The sequence below is a fragment of the Alligator mississippiensis genome, chromosome 2 (assembly GCF_030867095.1).
Source record: "Alligator mississippiensis isolate rAllMis1 chromosome 2, rAllMis1, whole genome shotgun sequence".
NCBI classification, from domain to species: domain Eukaryota; kingdom Metazoa; phylum Chordata; order Crocodylia; family Alligatoridae; genus Alligator; species Alligator mississippiensis.
The window spans coordinates 4,448,503-4,463,764 of record NC_081825.1 but is presented as its reverse complement, the minus strand read 5'-3'; the positions used below and the strand labels follow the sequence as shown (position 1 = coordinate 4,463,764).

At 51.1% G+C, this 15,262-nt stretch overlaps 1 protein-coding gene across 1 annotated transcript in view; it reads left to right on the top strand.

Annotated features, from left to right (window-relative positions):
• LOC102567612 (cytochrome P450 26B1) overlaps window positions 1-12,013 on the top strand; it is a 31,939-nt gene extending 19,926 nt beyond the window's left edge. The window contains exons 3-6 of the mRNA XM_006265951.4: window positions 210-485; window positions 1,627-1,782; window positions 4,568-4,849; window positions 7,451-12,013. Coding sequence (XP_006266013.2) covers window positions 210-485; window positions 1,627-1,782; window positions 4,568-4,849; window positions 7,451-7,843 — 1,107 coding nt within the window. The 3' untranslated portion in view covers window positions 7,844-12,013. The remainder of the gene's footprint in view (window positions 1-209; window positions 486-1,626; window positions 1,783-4,567; window positions 4,850-7,450) is intronic.
• The last annotated feature ends 3,249 nt before the right edge of the window (window positions 12,014-15,262 follow it).

Sequence of the window (15,262 nt, the reverse complement as noted above, 5' to 3'; positions counted from 1 at the left end):
TTGTCCTAGCTGTGCCACTGCTGACCAGGGTGACCTTGGTCAAGTCCCTTACCCTGCCATTCCCCATCCTCTTTGTTGAGTGCAGGCTGTAAGCAGGCCCTCTGTGTTTCCGGGGATGCCTGCAGTACCTTGGTGCAGCGGATCCTGGTTGCCAGATCCTGCTCGGCTTTTCGGAGGACTCTGTCAAGACGGGCATGTTCTGATTGCAGGTGTTCTCCAAAATCTTCAGTCACGAGGCGCTGGAGAGCTACCTCCCCAAGATCCAGCTGGTGATCCAGGACACGCTCCGGGTGTGGAGCAGCACCCCCGAACCCATCAACGTCTACCACGAGACGCAGAAGCTCACCTTCCGCATGGCCATCCGGGTCCTGCTGGGCTTCCGCATCCCCGACGAGGAGCTCAGCCAGCTCTTCGAGGTCTACCAGCAGTTCGTGGAGAACGTCTTCTCCCTGCCCCTGGACTTGCCTTTCAGTGGCTACAGGAGGGTAAGAGGCTTCCCCGTATGCTGCCTAGGGTGGGGGGTCCTGGGCTCAGCTTAGCAGGACAGTGTCGTGATGTCCGGCACTGGTTTGGGATTAAGGAGGTGTTCCTTGCTCTGCCACAGATTCCCTGTGTGGCCTTAGGGTAGTCACTTAACCCATCCTGTGCCTCAGTTTGCATCTGTATATTGGGGGCGATACCCCTGCATCACACAGGAGAACCCATTAATGGCTGGAAGTGCTCAGACGCTATAAAGGGATCAGCGCATGCCTAGGTGATGGGGGTGGAAAGGAATCGGGGTGCCTATTCCTTGCCTTCGTGTTTGTTCTCTAGTCCCTGATGCAGAAATGCCCGGGGATCCTGCTCTCGGTTCCTAGGCCCCGTGCAGTCTGACACAGGGAGGATTAGGTGGCATTTTGCTGGTTTTTTAGCAGGGGATTTTCTTTGTTCGTACCACCTAACTCGACTGCCATCAACTCTCCGTGCCCGGCTTTTACTCACGTATTTGACTGCTTGAAAAGCACCCGGAAACCGGCTTTTCCTCTCATTTCTAGTTTCTTTCCAATCTTTCGATGGAAGGCTGGAAAAGTCAGCTGTTTTTAACAATGAAAAACGTTTAGTTTTTATTCTTGTCCTGAATCCAGAGACCTCAGAGAGCAGCAGATGTTTGAAAAATTTCTTTTCCATTTTTTCCCACCCCCGTTACAAAGTTTCCTCCTGTTCTGACCCAGCTTTCTGAGAGGGATGCTCCTCTCAGTGGTGCTCCAGGGATGGGATGCTTTTGAGATCCTCTGCAGAAAAAGGTGTTAGCTAGGAGCCTCAGCCTTGCTCTTGCAAACCTGCCGTTGCTTTTGGGAAGGCAGCTGGGGAATGACATTGCATTCATGGGAAGAGGAGTCTGCCCGTGGGGTGGGGTGGATTCCTTTAGGGGAGGAATGTGACACGGGACGGGGAGATAAAGGGTGCGAGAACTGGGGATGTCCAAGGACGTTTGCCCAGGACTTCTTTCTAGCACTGTGACAACTTGCCATCCCATGTAAATTGTAAGCCCCTTAAAGCTAATTTCCTCTGGGTGCCCTTGGGTGGACGAGAAGCTGCGATGCCCTGGCTTCTCGTTTCGCAGGCTGACGGCTTGTCATTTTCTAGGGGATCAGAGCACGTGAGACCTTGCAGAAGGGGCTGGAGAAAGCCATTCGAGAGAAACTGCAGAACACGCAGGGCAAAGACTATGCCGATGCATTGGATATCCTGATAGAAAGTGGCAAGGAGCATGGCAAAGAGCTGACCATGCAGGAGCTGAAGGTAAGGACGTCCTCCCGGGTGAAGCCAGCTGTTTCCAGCTGTTCCACCTCCCTTAATGCACTGATGTGGGGCCGCTTGCTGTCTGGTTCCTTCTTCCCCTTCCCCAGACAATCCCCAGGCAGCTCGAACACGAGACAGGAGGAAGCCAGCAAGCTGAGGGCGAGCTCAGGGCTGCAGGGCAGAAGTAAGACCCAGGGGCTGCCGTCGCATGGGCGTGCTGGCAAAGCTGCCTTTCAGTCCCTGCCGGGACTCTGCGGTTCGGCAGCCCGGCCATTTCCCCCCGAGCACAGAGAGGTCATTCACTGTGTTAGTCTGACGTCAGGGTGGATTCGTACTTTGTAGACTTGCTAAATTGGAGGCAAAGAAATGAGCTTTCAGGAGCCTGAGCTCACTCCATCAGATGCCCTGCAAGGCCAGGCCCAGAGCAGCGTGTTTCCCCAAGAGCCGTGTTTATTTAGCGATCCTATCCAGGCCTCCACAAAGAGCATTTCTGGGAACCGCGTCGCTGCGGCATAGAGGTGCTCTCTGTTTGCAGGCACGCGGCAAACGCGGAGCCCAGTGCTGGGCCCTGGACCGCTCACGGTCCCGCTTCTCAGTGCGACAGGGGAGGGGACGGGGGGCAGAGCAGGGAAGCAACTTTCCTCCGGGCACAGAAGCCACCGGTGTGTGCCCGTTCCCAGCAACGTGTCCTCTCTGCCGAGGGGGTTCCCCAACCCTATCTCTGGCACCCAGCTCCATCTATCTTGTTCCTGGGAACACGCTGCAGCCGGGCGCCTCGTTTCAGAGATGCAGCTTGTTGGCTCGGACCCAACAAGTAGCTGAAACTCAGCAGCGCGGGTGGTGCTGAGAGGAAGAGGAAAGGCTTCCCACGGGGACGTTTTCTGCTTCCTATGACACGGGAGTGATTGGAGCGGGGCTGTTGCCGGCTGTGCCGTACTTCGCACAGGGCTCCCCGTTGTTGTCCTTTGCTAAATCTGTTTGAGACGGAGCTGGCCTGCGGGTGGCTTTTGTGTGGTTCATGCTTGCAAATCTCCAGGGCCGTCAGCTGGGCATATGGCTGCAGCTGGAAGGAAAGGCTTGTATAGAGGCTGGAGCATTGGGTTGAAACCCAGCTCGGGTTATCATTGCTACCTGCTGCATCTGTAGCAGCTGCTGAGCTCAGCCCGGCTCCTAGCAGACAGGTACTTGCCTCATTTGCTGAAACAATAGCAGGTATAGATGCAGCTATAGGTATACCTATAAGTTCAGAGATGATACCTTTTATTAACTTAACTGAGTCTAATAATAATACCTATTATTGGTCTAATAAAAGGTATCGTTTCTGAACCAAGTGTTCCAGTTTTTTTTGCATTTCTTTTGTCTCGAGCCAACACGGCTACCAAATCCACCCCGAGACCTGCTATTGGCATCGTTGCCAATTGGATCAGGAGACGGGGCGTATTGCCGTGGAAAATGGAGATGCTTTTTCAGCCCCTGGGGTGGTGTTACTGGGCCGGGCAGAGGGTGGCATGGAGCCAGGGGAGGACAAGGGAGGGGGCGAAGGAGAGTAGAAACTTTCCTGCCCGTGGGTCTCGCCCACCACTCAGTTGGGCTGTTGCACGTCCAGACCAGGCGGCAGGCTCTGGCTGGGGTCAGAAGCAATCTGGATATGGCCCCCAGTGCCTGCGGGACCAGCCAGGAGGTTGCTTACCCCTTCCTCTGCCAGGGACAGGCAGAGCGGGGTGGGCGAGTGGGTGGTTTTGCTGGGATTCTCTGCAGAGCCAAGGGGAAGCCCTGCAGAGCTGCAGTGCCGTGTGTGCACACATATGTGTGCATGTGTTGTGTCAGTGGGAGAAGCCAGGGCTGAGTCCACTCCCCCCCAACCACCCTAAAGCACACAAGGACATGTCTCTCCCTTGGCTTGGAAAGCATCCCTGACCTCTTCAGTGACTGCCGCCTCCTCGGCCTGGCAGCAGGAGCCTTGGCCCAGGTGCCGGGTGAACGTGCTGTTCCCGAGGCGTCCCAGTCTGGCAGGAAGGCCATTTGCGAGCAGGGGCTTGTGACTTGGAGGTTGGGAGGGGGTGGCAGGCCCACGGGAAGCTGCACGACCAGGGGACTGGAAATGGGGCCAATCCCCTGATGTCATGAGATGGGGAAGGAAGAAATGATCCATCCCAGGCTGCAGCTCATCCCAGCTGCTCCACTAATGGCTCGGGCTGGGGTTATAAACTCCCCGGCCCCACGTCACTGGTCTCCCTGTCCTGGGTTTTTCTATCCCTTCTGTCGTGGGGGAGATGGATGGTACTGTTCACGGGAGCCCTCCCAGCCCGACTCCCTTCATCGTTCTGCTGATGCCTTCCAGCTCTGTCCCAAAGTGCGCGCTGGGGCTCATCTGTCACCAGATGTCTTCTGAGTGGCTCTTTCCAGTTGTGCCAATGTGCACGATGGAGATATGATCTTTTGGGGGGCTGGGCTGAGTCCAAACCGGGCTCATTGCAGCTGTGAAATCCAGCGAGCGGAAGGCGAGTGCTGTAGGAGGATTGTGTTGCAGCAGCCCTGTATTGCCTCCCTGCATCCAGTGCCTGCTCCAATGCATGTATTGCAGCAGCCCTGTATTGCCTCCCTGCATCCAGTGCCTGCTCCAATGCATGTATTGCAGCAGCCCTGTATTGCCTTGGTGCAGAATCACTGCTTCGGACATGATCATAATATAAATGGTGATTTATTTGTCTATTAGGCAGCACCTTCCATAGTCAGCTGTGTTTTGTCCTTGCAGCACCTAACGTGGGCTTCCTTCTGTTTTCAGGACGGCACTTTGGAGCTGATCTTTGCTGCCTACGCGACCACGGCCAGTGCCAGCACCTCTCTGATCATGCAGCTCCTCAAACACCCCCGGGTCCTGGAGAAGCTGCGCGAGGAGTTGAGGACCAAGGGCATCCTCCACAACGGCTGCATCTGCGAGGGATCCCTCCGGCTCGACAACATCACCAGCCTGCAGTATCTGGACTGCGTGATCAAGGAGGTGCTGCGTCTCTTCACTCCCATCTCTGGAGGGTACAGGACGGTCCTGCAAACCTTTGAGCTGGATGTGAGTATTTGAGCTCTGGGTGCATCTTGCCACATGCCTCCCAGTGGGACAAGTTTAGGATGGTGTGTGCCAGGGTCACTTGGGTTTTGGGGGCAAGCAAGGTGTGCCAGGTCCATATGGACAGTTTTAGGATGGTGTGTGCCAGAGTCACTTGGGATTTAGGGACAAGCAAGGGGTGCCAGGTCCACATGGACGTAGTGGGTGGAGGATCTTAGAGACTACGGCAGCGATTCTCAACCAGGGTAACATGAGATCCTTTTAAGGGGGATGCAGGGTGTTGTACAACATGAGCACTGTTAGGTGTGCAAACACCTGCATGTGAGTCACAAGATAAATCCAGAGATTTCCAGTAGGAATCTATTGGATCAAACCTATTTTGACCTATTGGGTGTCTTTCTGATTTCTTTGCAACAGAAGAATTGCTCTGTTATTTTTTTTGTAGGCAAGAAAGGAGTAGAAGTTCAGAGCTAGCATTTTCCAGGGGGTGGGAAAGCAGGACTTTGGTCCCCCTACTTTACCTGCGGCAGGTTCAGACGTGATGTCTTGTGTTGCGTCAGGGCTGATAATAGTTTTCTGAAGAGTTTAGATGATGGATTGGTATAGGACGGCTTGGCCAGGGCTGATCCCGTCTCAGGCAGGAGGTTAGGTGAGATGTGATCTCCGAAGCTCCCTTCCAACCTGACTTCTCTGTGATTTTCTATGATCTGACTGTTGATGCAGAGTATGGAAAGGATCTTTTTGAACCTTTCCACATAACTCAGACAGGGGGGAATACATTTTGCACAGCCCTGCAAACAAGGAGATGTAGAGGGTAGTTTTCTGGCATGGTGGTCTGGGTACAGCAGGATATATTCTGTATTGCAAGTCTCATTTATGCTACGAGGCTTTCTCAAAGAGGAAGGTTTTGCAGCCGTTGAAATATGTGGTTTGGGAGGAGATCAGGTAGTGCACAGTCTCTTGACGGTTGCACGGGGGATTATTAATATTTATCTACACACTCGTGCATGTTCACAGCCTGATTTGGGCACAAGGGATCACAGGCTGTTTCTTGTCGCATGCAATGAGTGAAGCTTGCACGGCGCTTGATACCTACATAGCAGTTTAACCCAGAGAGAGGATGAATTCGAGTCCTACTGGTGGGAGATCAGTGCAGTTGCCCTGTGTCCCCCATGGTACAACTGACTCACAATGTGGCCCGTGACCCGGCACCAAATCATCCAGGCTGCCAAAGATGAGAAAAGTCTAAATGTCGAAAGAGAAACACATGATGGCTTTGAAGCCAAAACCTAAATTGGGGTGTGACGGGGGAAAGGTTGTTGCAAAGGGCAGCTACAGCCTTTTGGATGACAGGCTGGTGACTCACCATAACGGATGGAAATTTCTACTGGCAAAACAAACCGTTGAGAGAGACCCGGCTGTCGCAGCAAATCTCCGCTAGTGTCCAGATTGGAGTCAGACACTGTTTAAAGTCATCAGGGGAGGATAAATCCCTCTACGTACTCATCAGTGCTTTCCCTGCACACCCAGGCTCTAGTTCGCATTATGGGCGTATGCTGTTACGTGTGTAGGGGAACGGGGCATGCCGGTGCCTCCTGTATAGCTTGTGTGGACATTGCAATGGGAAGGGCTGAATGACAAGTGGGAGGAAAGCAGAGGTGTGAGAGAGCTGTATTTTCCTGCATCGTCGGGTGGTTTAGATGCTGAGGACTCTGACTGCTTTAAAGGGAAGTCTTTCAAGTTGCACTCGTGTAAATAGACTAGGCAGGGGTTAAAGGGATGACATCTCGTTAGATCAGCTCGCAAAACCAAACTGCAACTATTTCCACGTCTCCAGCTTGCCTCACTTCCCCCCAGGTTGACTATTCCTTGTGTTTTTGCAGGCTGTTTCTATGAAAAATAAGGGGTCTTTTGGGTTTTTTGGGGGTGATCTCTTTTATTGGACCAATTGCATAGTTGGGAGAGAAGTTTGATGAGCTTTTGGGCACAAAGTGGGCATGGGCTAATTGCGTCTCACTTATTTCCTGGACTGTCACAGCTACAACAGCCTTCCAGCCATTTTATTTTGGAAAGCTTAGCTTTTTCGCCTTTCCTGCTTCTTGTGAAAGAGCCATAAAAGCAAAGCGAGACACAAAGATTCACATTCTGCAGCTGCCTAGGCAGGGGAGAAAGTTTTGTGGGGGCATAAATGGATGGGAGCATAGCTGACTATCCCAAGGACAAGGTGCTGCCTAACATACAAATAAATCACCATTTATAGCATGGTCGTGCCCAGAGCAGCGAGTCCTAACCAAGGCACCCCAGCACCCTGCGGTGCCACAATCGTCTTTTAAGGGTGTTAAGTGCCACACGATATTAGCACTGTTAGTCGTGCAAACTCCTACAAATGATTCACAGGAGAAACCCAGGGAGCCCAGAGCATTACAGATGCTTTGACCTGTTCTGGGGTGAGTGAGTTCTTTGCAACAGAAAAATGAATCTATTGATTTTCCGGCAACTGGGATTGATATGAGATTTCTTTTCTCTTTAGTGTCTTTACATCTATTCTGTTAATGGCCACGTGACACTGATGCATTTCTTGTCTTTCTTTCCCCTTCTCTATAGGGCTTTCAGATCCCCAAAGGCTGGAGTGTCATGTACAGCATCCGGGACACCCATGACACCGCCCCGGTATTCAAGGATGTGGACGTTTTTGACCCGGACCGTTTTGGGCAGGGTCGCACCGAAGACAAAGATGGCAGGTTCCATTACCTCCCCTTTGGTGGGGGCGTACGGACCTGTCTTGGCAAGCATCTGGCCAAGCTTTTCCTCAAGGCGCTAGCCATTGAGCTGGCCAGCACAAGCCGGTTCGAGTTGGTCACCAGGACTTTCCCTAGACTCATGCTGGTGCCTGTGGTCCACCCGGTCGATGGACTCAAGGTGAAATTTTTCGGACTGGATTCCAACCAGAACGAGATTTTGACGGAGACAGAAGCCATGTTGGGGGCAACGGTGTAAACCAACTCCTGCTCGCACCTGCCCTCCGCTGGGGGGAGAGCAGATGGGGGCGAGGGGCGGGGGTGGGCAGGGGGAAGGACGCCAGAAGACCACACCAAGAAGATGCTTCTCCACAACGCTAACTTTGCCGAACCTCCAGGTCGAGGCTTTCCCCGACAACGAAGCTGCCAAAATAATAGTTTATTTCCGTGGGGGAAGTCCAAGGAGATTGAGGGGGGTGTGTGCATTGCTGATGATGCTTTTGTTTAAACGAAGAATTCCAAGTCTGACCATACACAGTATATAAATATTTTAAATCTTTATCTATTTCTGCTGCAAGGGAGAGCTTGGAGGATGCCTTTGGTGGGAAAGGCTTTGGAAATCACCTGGTAGCCCAAGGTCTGTCTGCTCCATGGGCCAGGAGGCAGGGGCAAGAACTGGTGATGGCAGGCTGTGACTTCCGGTGGCCTTTGATCTTTTTGAACAGTGTTAAATTAGTTGGTGAAAACAGTGTTGTTTTTCCTCTGCTTTCTTACGGGGCGAATGAGGAACCCATCTCTTCCCTATCCCCAACCCCCTGACCCCTCCAAGCTGCATCCAACTCCGATTTATCTCCCGGTGGTTTGGAATTTGGTGTCCAGGTGGAAGCAGCCCCGTTCCCACTGTGCCCGGGGTTGTCTTGGTGGGGAATGGCATGCAAAGTCCCCCCATGGCCAACATGGCTTTGGCATGACCGTGGCACTGCTGCAGTGCGCTCTAGGCTGCTGAGGCCGGCAGGCCTGGCTGGACCGGGTGCTTGATTCAGCCCATGCTTCATGAAGAAGGAAGCCTGGTGGGGCATATTTCCAGGCCAAGCATTGCTCTCTGATCTGGGTCACGGCCTCTCATCAGCCTCGATGAGAGCTGCCCTCACGTCAGAGAGCAGACCGGGGTCCTCGACACGTCCTTGAAGTTGGCTTCTGCTGCTACGTGGCCTGTGTGTATCTGCTCCTTTCCTCTTCTCCTCTCTTTTTTTGTTGTCAAACCCCAGGCAACTGCTTTTTTCCAGCGAGTCATGTGGTTTTGCTTTCTCTCTCCGGATCTCTCAGGCCCTCTGGCGTGTGCACTGATCTCTGAACCGCGTGTATTTTGCAAACTCTGCTGGGGTTCTGCCAAGGCAGGTGACGCTGCAGTGTGGCCAGTTGCCTTATGTGCTTGGGACAGCTACACAATTAAGCCTTCTCCCCCCAAAACCCTTTAGCTCCACTCTGAGTTCCCCTGCATTTATCCCTTACCCTTCACCTGCTTCTATTAAAGACATTCATTTAAACAAACAACAACAAAAGGATTTATGGGTTGTCTTCAGTTTTTTTTGAGGTGGGAAGGTCTTGGAGGGTGGAAGATGAGTCTTAAGGTGCCTTCTGAGTTCACCCTTCCATCCTCAGCATCTTGCCTAGGTGAGCATTTGACCCCAGAGAGTGAGATGCTGGCCTCGTACAGATGTTCAGTGTCTCCCTGGAGAGTTGCTGCACTCTCAGGAGAAACCCATGCATGTATACAGATGTTCAGGTTTTTTCTCTCAGAGTAAAAATGGCTGCTCCAGGAGAAAAATAACCAGGGTTAAATCACTCCCAGGAGAGTGAATGTCTGTCCATGCCAACCATCAGTGCAGCCCTCACTGGGAATTTGGTAGGTCACAGGTGTCCAAGGGCAAGCTTGGAATGGCTGTGCTCCTCTGGGGTCCATGCTGCAGGGTTCGGGTTCAAATGTCGATGAAGCTCCTGGGTGTGTTTTGTTAATGGTGCACCTTTGCTGTGAAAAACAGAGGGTCTGCTTGTCTTCAGACGTGCTGAGCATGCACGGTTTGCTGCTTGGACTAGCAGGGTGCGGGTGCATCGTTTCAGAGAGCCCTACACTCAACCAGAATGGCTGCATCTCCTTTTGCTTAAGCGGTGGCTAATAGCTGGGAGCTGGACTAACCCCCTGCACTGCCGCTACTTCTGGGCAGCAGCAGTCAATGACTGGTGAAATCAGGGAAATCTCTTTCAGCAGTGTGCAAGACATCTTTGTTCATCTGTGCTCCAAGACCTGAGTGTAAACAGACTTTCTGTGGCTGCAACCATCTCCTCTCTGTCCTCTGTTTCAACAGAGGCTCCTCATGCAGTGTGACAGGCAGAGAAAGGCAAACACGCAACCAGAACCGAGGCCTTTCTCAATGCTGGTGGCAGTGGATGCAACGTGTGAGTAAGGCCACTTGTTTTTTCCTTTTTTCTGAGGTCAGGATAAGTCAGAGGAAGTTCAATCAGAAGGAATGAAATTCCCACCGGGTTTTCCAGGGGTTGCAGGCTCCATTTTTGACTCATTGGACTTCCAAGGAAGTGTTGATTGAAAGATGTCAGTGGCAGCACTAGCCAGCCTTTCATCCGTCCAGGACTTTGGCAGCCCCTTGGAAGGGGAAGCCCTAAATATATTAAGTCCAGCCGCCAGAACTCCTCTAGCCGTGCGTAGATAGATAGACCCTCTGCTCGCTTCCCAAGTCCACGGGAGAGTCCATTGTCTCTGAGGCTTGCTGTTATATCGTCTCTCTGTGGTCCATTTTGCAGAAGGGTTTTATTTCACGTGAATCAGGGTTCTGGATCTGGGGGAGGAAATTCTAGTCCAGTTCTGGGTCTCGCAGCTGGTCCATAATCTCTGACAGCATGAACCAAGACCCGGTGTGAAATCCCACCAAGCTAGAATTTGTATCCCTCAGACCTACGTCTCGCAAGCAAAATCTGCAATCCGGATTTGGGTCTTTGGTAGTCTGAGACCTTTCACGGGAACATCCCAGATCCAGGCTCGTGAACACACTGCTTGCATTTTTGTTGGAAATGCGACTTCTCTGGGATAAATTTGGCTTATAGGAACCTGGGCAGGATGAATCTGGGGAGTACAAATGATTGGGTAGGGAAGGGGATGACGCTGATTTGAGCATTGCAGAGCCTTCAGAAAGGGTTGTTCTTAGGTTGGGCAAACACGTGTCTCATTGTACACGTCTCCAAAGTGTTTCCCGGTGAGCTACAAAAATAAACACTGAAAATTACAGGGTTTGGGGTGGAAAATTGTCCAAAGGCATCAGTCTACAGGACAAAAAAAAAAGAAAGAAAGAAAAAAAAAAATCTAGAGAACCACTGTCTTGATATATAATCCTAAAGGGTTGGATCATTTGATTTTTCCGGCCTCGTTAACTTCCGTTTTCCAATTCTCTCCAGAAAAAAAAACCAGTTGAACCCACAATCTTTTCAATCGTAAAACATTGTTTGGTGGAGAACAGGACAAAGAAAAGTAGTAGTGGTGGAGAACATGGGTAACGGGAAGGATGGGGAGCTTATTGAATTGTTCCAATGGTTTCGGTATCTTTTTGGATCAAGCCCTATCAACAAAAAAATCAGCAAAATTTGTTGGAGATCCATTTAGAAGGGCATTGCCCTTAATTGGTTTGGTAAGAACTCAGCGAAGGGTTTTGTTTTAATTTTTGTTTTTTAAATTTCATGACAAAAGAAAACCAAACAGGCTTTTGAATGATTGACTGATGGAGAGAGAGAATGTAAGATGCATACATCTATTATATGTGTGTGTGTGCGGGTATACACATAAGTGTGTGTATTTTATCTAGACATAAATAGGTCATGCTTTTGATTTACCATTCCTAACTAATATAACTTGACTAAAAAAAAAGTTGCTGCAGTGGGTTTGCAGAATAAAGCACTTTGAATCTCAGAATTTTGTTTTTCCTAGCACAGTCCAATTTGCTATAATATTATTTTATACACAAAGTTTTTTTTTTTTTTTTGGTCTGTCTTTATAAACTATTATAAGTACTATTTTTGTTATAATTCAAAATAGATATTTAGTATAAAGTTTTGCTGTTAAATATTTGTTATTTAGTAAAATATGAATTTTTTTCTCTATTGTAAACATTGTCTGGAAAAATATTAATATGTTTTTATCACAGTCATTCTTAATATTAAAAAAAAAGAAAAAAGCACTTGTGGGGTTTTTTTGGTTATGAAAGTGGTGCTGTGTGAACATGTGTTTCAGTCATGTGGTTTTTAATGTGTATATAATATTATGTCACATATTAAAATGAATGTTGTGTATTTTGTGATCTTAAAAAATAATCGATGTGGCTATTTTATAGACTTCCATAATAAAAAGAGTTGAATCTCCAGACATTCGTCTCTTATTTCGAGTCTGCCTGTCACCTTTTGAGTGAGGGATAAAAGCCCTTTACATCTAGGGGCTCTGCCAACCTATAAATATTGGGCTACATCCTAATTTGCCTGCTCTTGGGGTTCCTTGCACTCCTCTCTGAAACTGGCTACGGTTGATAAAGGGCACTGGGCGAGAAGGACCATGCGTCTGATCCCTTTTGGCAATTCGATTCCTCTGCAAGCAGGCTATGTTCCTGACGAGGGCCCTGTTCCTACAATCAGATCCATATGGTCAGACCCTTGTACCCTTCCCTACCGAGCCTCAATCGTGCTGTACACAAGTGCAAAGGTTTTTCAGAATTGCACCACTCTTCGGCATTGGAGAACGATGTGGAGTTGGCAGCCCTGGTGCCCTGAGTTGTCCTGGGACAGGCCCAGCGTGGGCACTGCTAGTGCCAACTCCTTCACCCACTCAGTCCACCCAGAGGGATGCCTGCCAGGGAGAAGGGAATTCAGCCTCAGTTGACCCAACCTGTGGCCCCTGTGGTAGAAACACTGGGTTTTGTGATGGGGACATACCCCCGCTACTCCATGATGACCAGAGCAGAGCTTGCCACCCCCCACAATAAGGTGGGCTGCCCTTTCCCCCTTCTTTGCAGGGCTGCCCTCCCTGACAGCTGGCCCCCACATCTGGCTGAGCTCCTCCTTATGCCCCCTACACCCCCGCCCAGATCACTTGGGCTGGGTGCTCCTGCCCTTTCCCTTGCAGAGGGCCACACTGTATGGGATGCTCTTTCCCTAGTTTCCCTTCATCTGTCCTTTCTCCCCCCATCTTTTGTCTGTTGTCATGTCCCCCCTTTTATCTGGCTGCTCCCTTCTACGCAGAGACCCCTCCTTTTAGCTGGCAGATCCCCTTCCCCTTTTCCTTATCACTCCAAAAGTCCCTTACTCCCCACTGCCGGCTGCCCCGCTCCTGCCCATATCACCCCTATCCCACTTCCAGAAATGACAACAGAAGCTCTTCCAAGGCTATGGTCCTCCACCCCACCTGCGATCATAGAGAAACAGCTCAAATGGCCACTTCTGTGGTGCCACTCTGGGCCTTTGCACATCTCTCATCTCTATGGTTGTGGGTGAAGGCTATACTCTGGTTCAGCACTCTGGGCTGGGGCATCGTTCTGGTTTGGAGTCCTCCCAAGTTGTAAAGCAGCAACCTAGTGGGCATGTCTACACGTCACTGTATGGCACATTGCTACGGTGCCATGCTTTAGTACTGCCCTTTGGAAGCACAGCGCACGTATGGGTGGTTACTGTGTGGCGCACAGGTACATTTTGCTGCTACATTGCCGTAGTGGAGCACTATGCCCAGGAAGCGCACTGCTATGGCGATATAGCTGGCAATCACGTGTAGACATGTGTGATCGCTATGTCACTGTAGCATGCCGTGCAGTGATGTAACGCATCATTATATCACTGTAGGGCGATGTGTAGATGCACCCAGTGTGTCTGCCCCTCCTTTGCACCCAGTGACGGCAGAAGGATCGGGTCCAGGCCTGAGTGCAAAGGCCAAGGGCCTAGTGATGGCTCTGCCAAAGACTCCTTGGAGCATGAGATGGGGTAGGGCTCTGGGGAGCCCACCTGGGGCAGAAGGGGGATGCATGGGGGAGTTGTTTGGCACGGGGCGGGGGGCACTGCTGGGCCCAGAACAGGGAGTTGAGGGGTGGGGTAGCTGTGCATGGAGGAGGGGCATTTTTTAGCCCAGCCATGGGAGGACTGAGGGTGGGGGTGCTTTATGTGTATTGGATTGGCAGACCAATGCTCTACCAGTTGAGTCACAGGGGCAGCTAGGGAGAGGAGGGAAGGGGCAGAGATACCAGCTATTTTTATTTGGAGGTGAAGCCAAGTTAGGGAGACGACGTAGAGGAGAGGTATTCTCCTTTGCTTTCAGCTGCACCCCCCTTGTTCCCTCCTTTGGCCAACTCAACCCGCCCTCACCCTTGCAATGTCAGTAGGTTTGTCCCTCATGTCGACCTCCTGCCCTGAGTCTGGTTCTTCTCTGTCCCGACACAAGCCCTATCAGGGCTGGGTTGAGTCTGTGTGAGCGTGTGGAGGGGTGGTGGTCAGGGGTCAGGTGTGTTTGTGTGTGCTGACGCTGGGTCATCTCTTCCCAAGATGCCGACATCTTTGAGCATCGTGGGGTGCTTCAGAGCAGTACGGATGGGGAACCACGTAGCAGCTCTCAAACCATTACATGCAAAGGCAAGGTGAGCGTGATCAAACACCCGCTGTGATTGTCCCTGCATCCCTTCCCCTAACTTGACCCCAAAAACCTGTGTGAGAGCCCCCCACAGGACCGGCTGGCTTTGACCTGCTGTAGACTGGCATCGCACAAGGCGGTGGATAACCGATACCATTAGGCATGAATGCCTCAGGTGGAGAGTGCCATGGAAAAAGTCCTGGCAAGTGTTTCTGACACCTAATGAGCATGGCCTTGGGTGTGTTAGAAATGCTTTTAGGTGTGTATTCAGAGTCGGATGAAAGCCAGAGGGATTCTGACCTTGCCTCTGCCCGTAAAGGGAGGGCTGGAAACCAGCAGGCTGCTCTTTGCCACGATTGCATTCAAAAGAAAGAGAAGTCCTCAGGAATTAATAGAGCCCTTTACAGTTCACTGGAAAATATGACCAGGCCTCCCAAGACTGTGCCCCTTGAACACAGCCAGACAATCCCAGGCTCCATTCCCTCCCTTCAGTGCTTTTGAGTCCCGACTTTCTTGCCGAGCAAAGGCCCGTTAGGGAAGCATCCTGCCAGCGATGAACCTCAAGGACCCGCTCCATCCGCCGCCAAGAACCAGCCCAAGGTTTTACTCATTCATAGCTAGATCCAACTCCCAGCCTCTACCCAAGCTGAAAGGGGCCAGTGTGTCACCTCCTTGCACTTTTTCCCTTCCAGCCCATGATGCGTTTATAATACCCGTCTGTCACCTACTTAATAGTGGAGAAGGTCATTTCCTTTTGGCCTTTTCTCTCTGGGATTTCTTTTCCCCCCCTTCGTTTTTATTTATTTTTTATTTATGGCTTTACTGAAAAGCTGCACCACCCCTGGAGAGAGATGATGTGGCTAACTTTGCTCCAACAGAAGCACACAGCTTTATAGCTTGGTCTCGCGGGGGCTTCCATATGGCACGGCAGGTCAGTCCTACGAAGTGTACTTTCCATTCGGCTCCGGGACCGACTGAGTTTCACGTTACTCACTGGGTTTTAACTTTAGC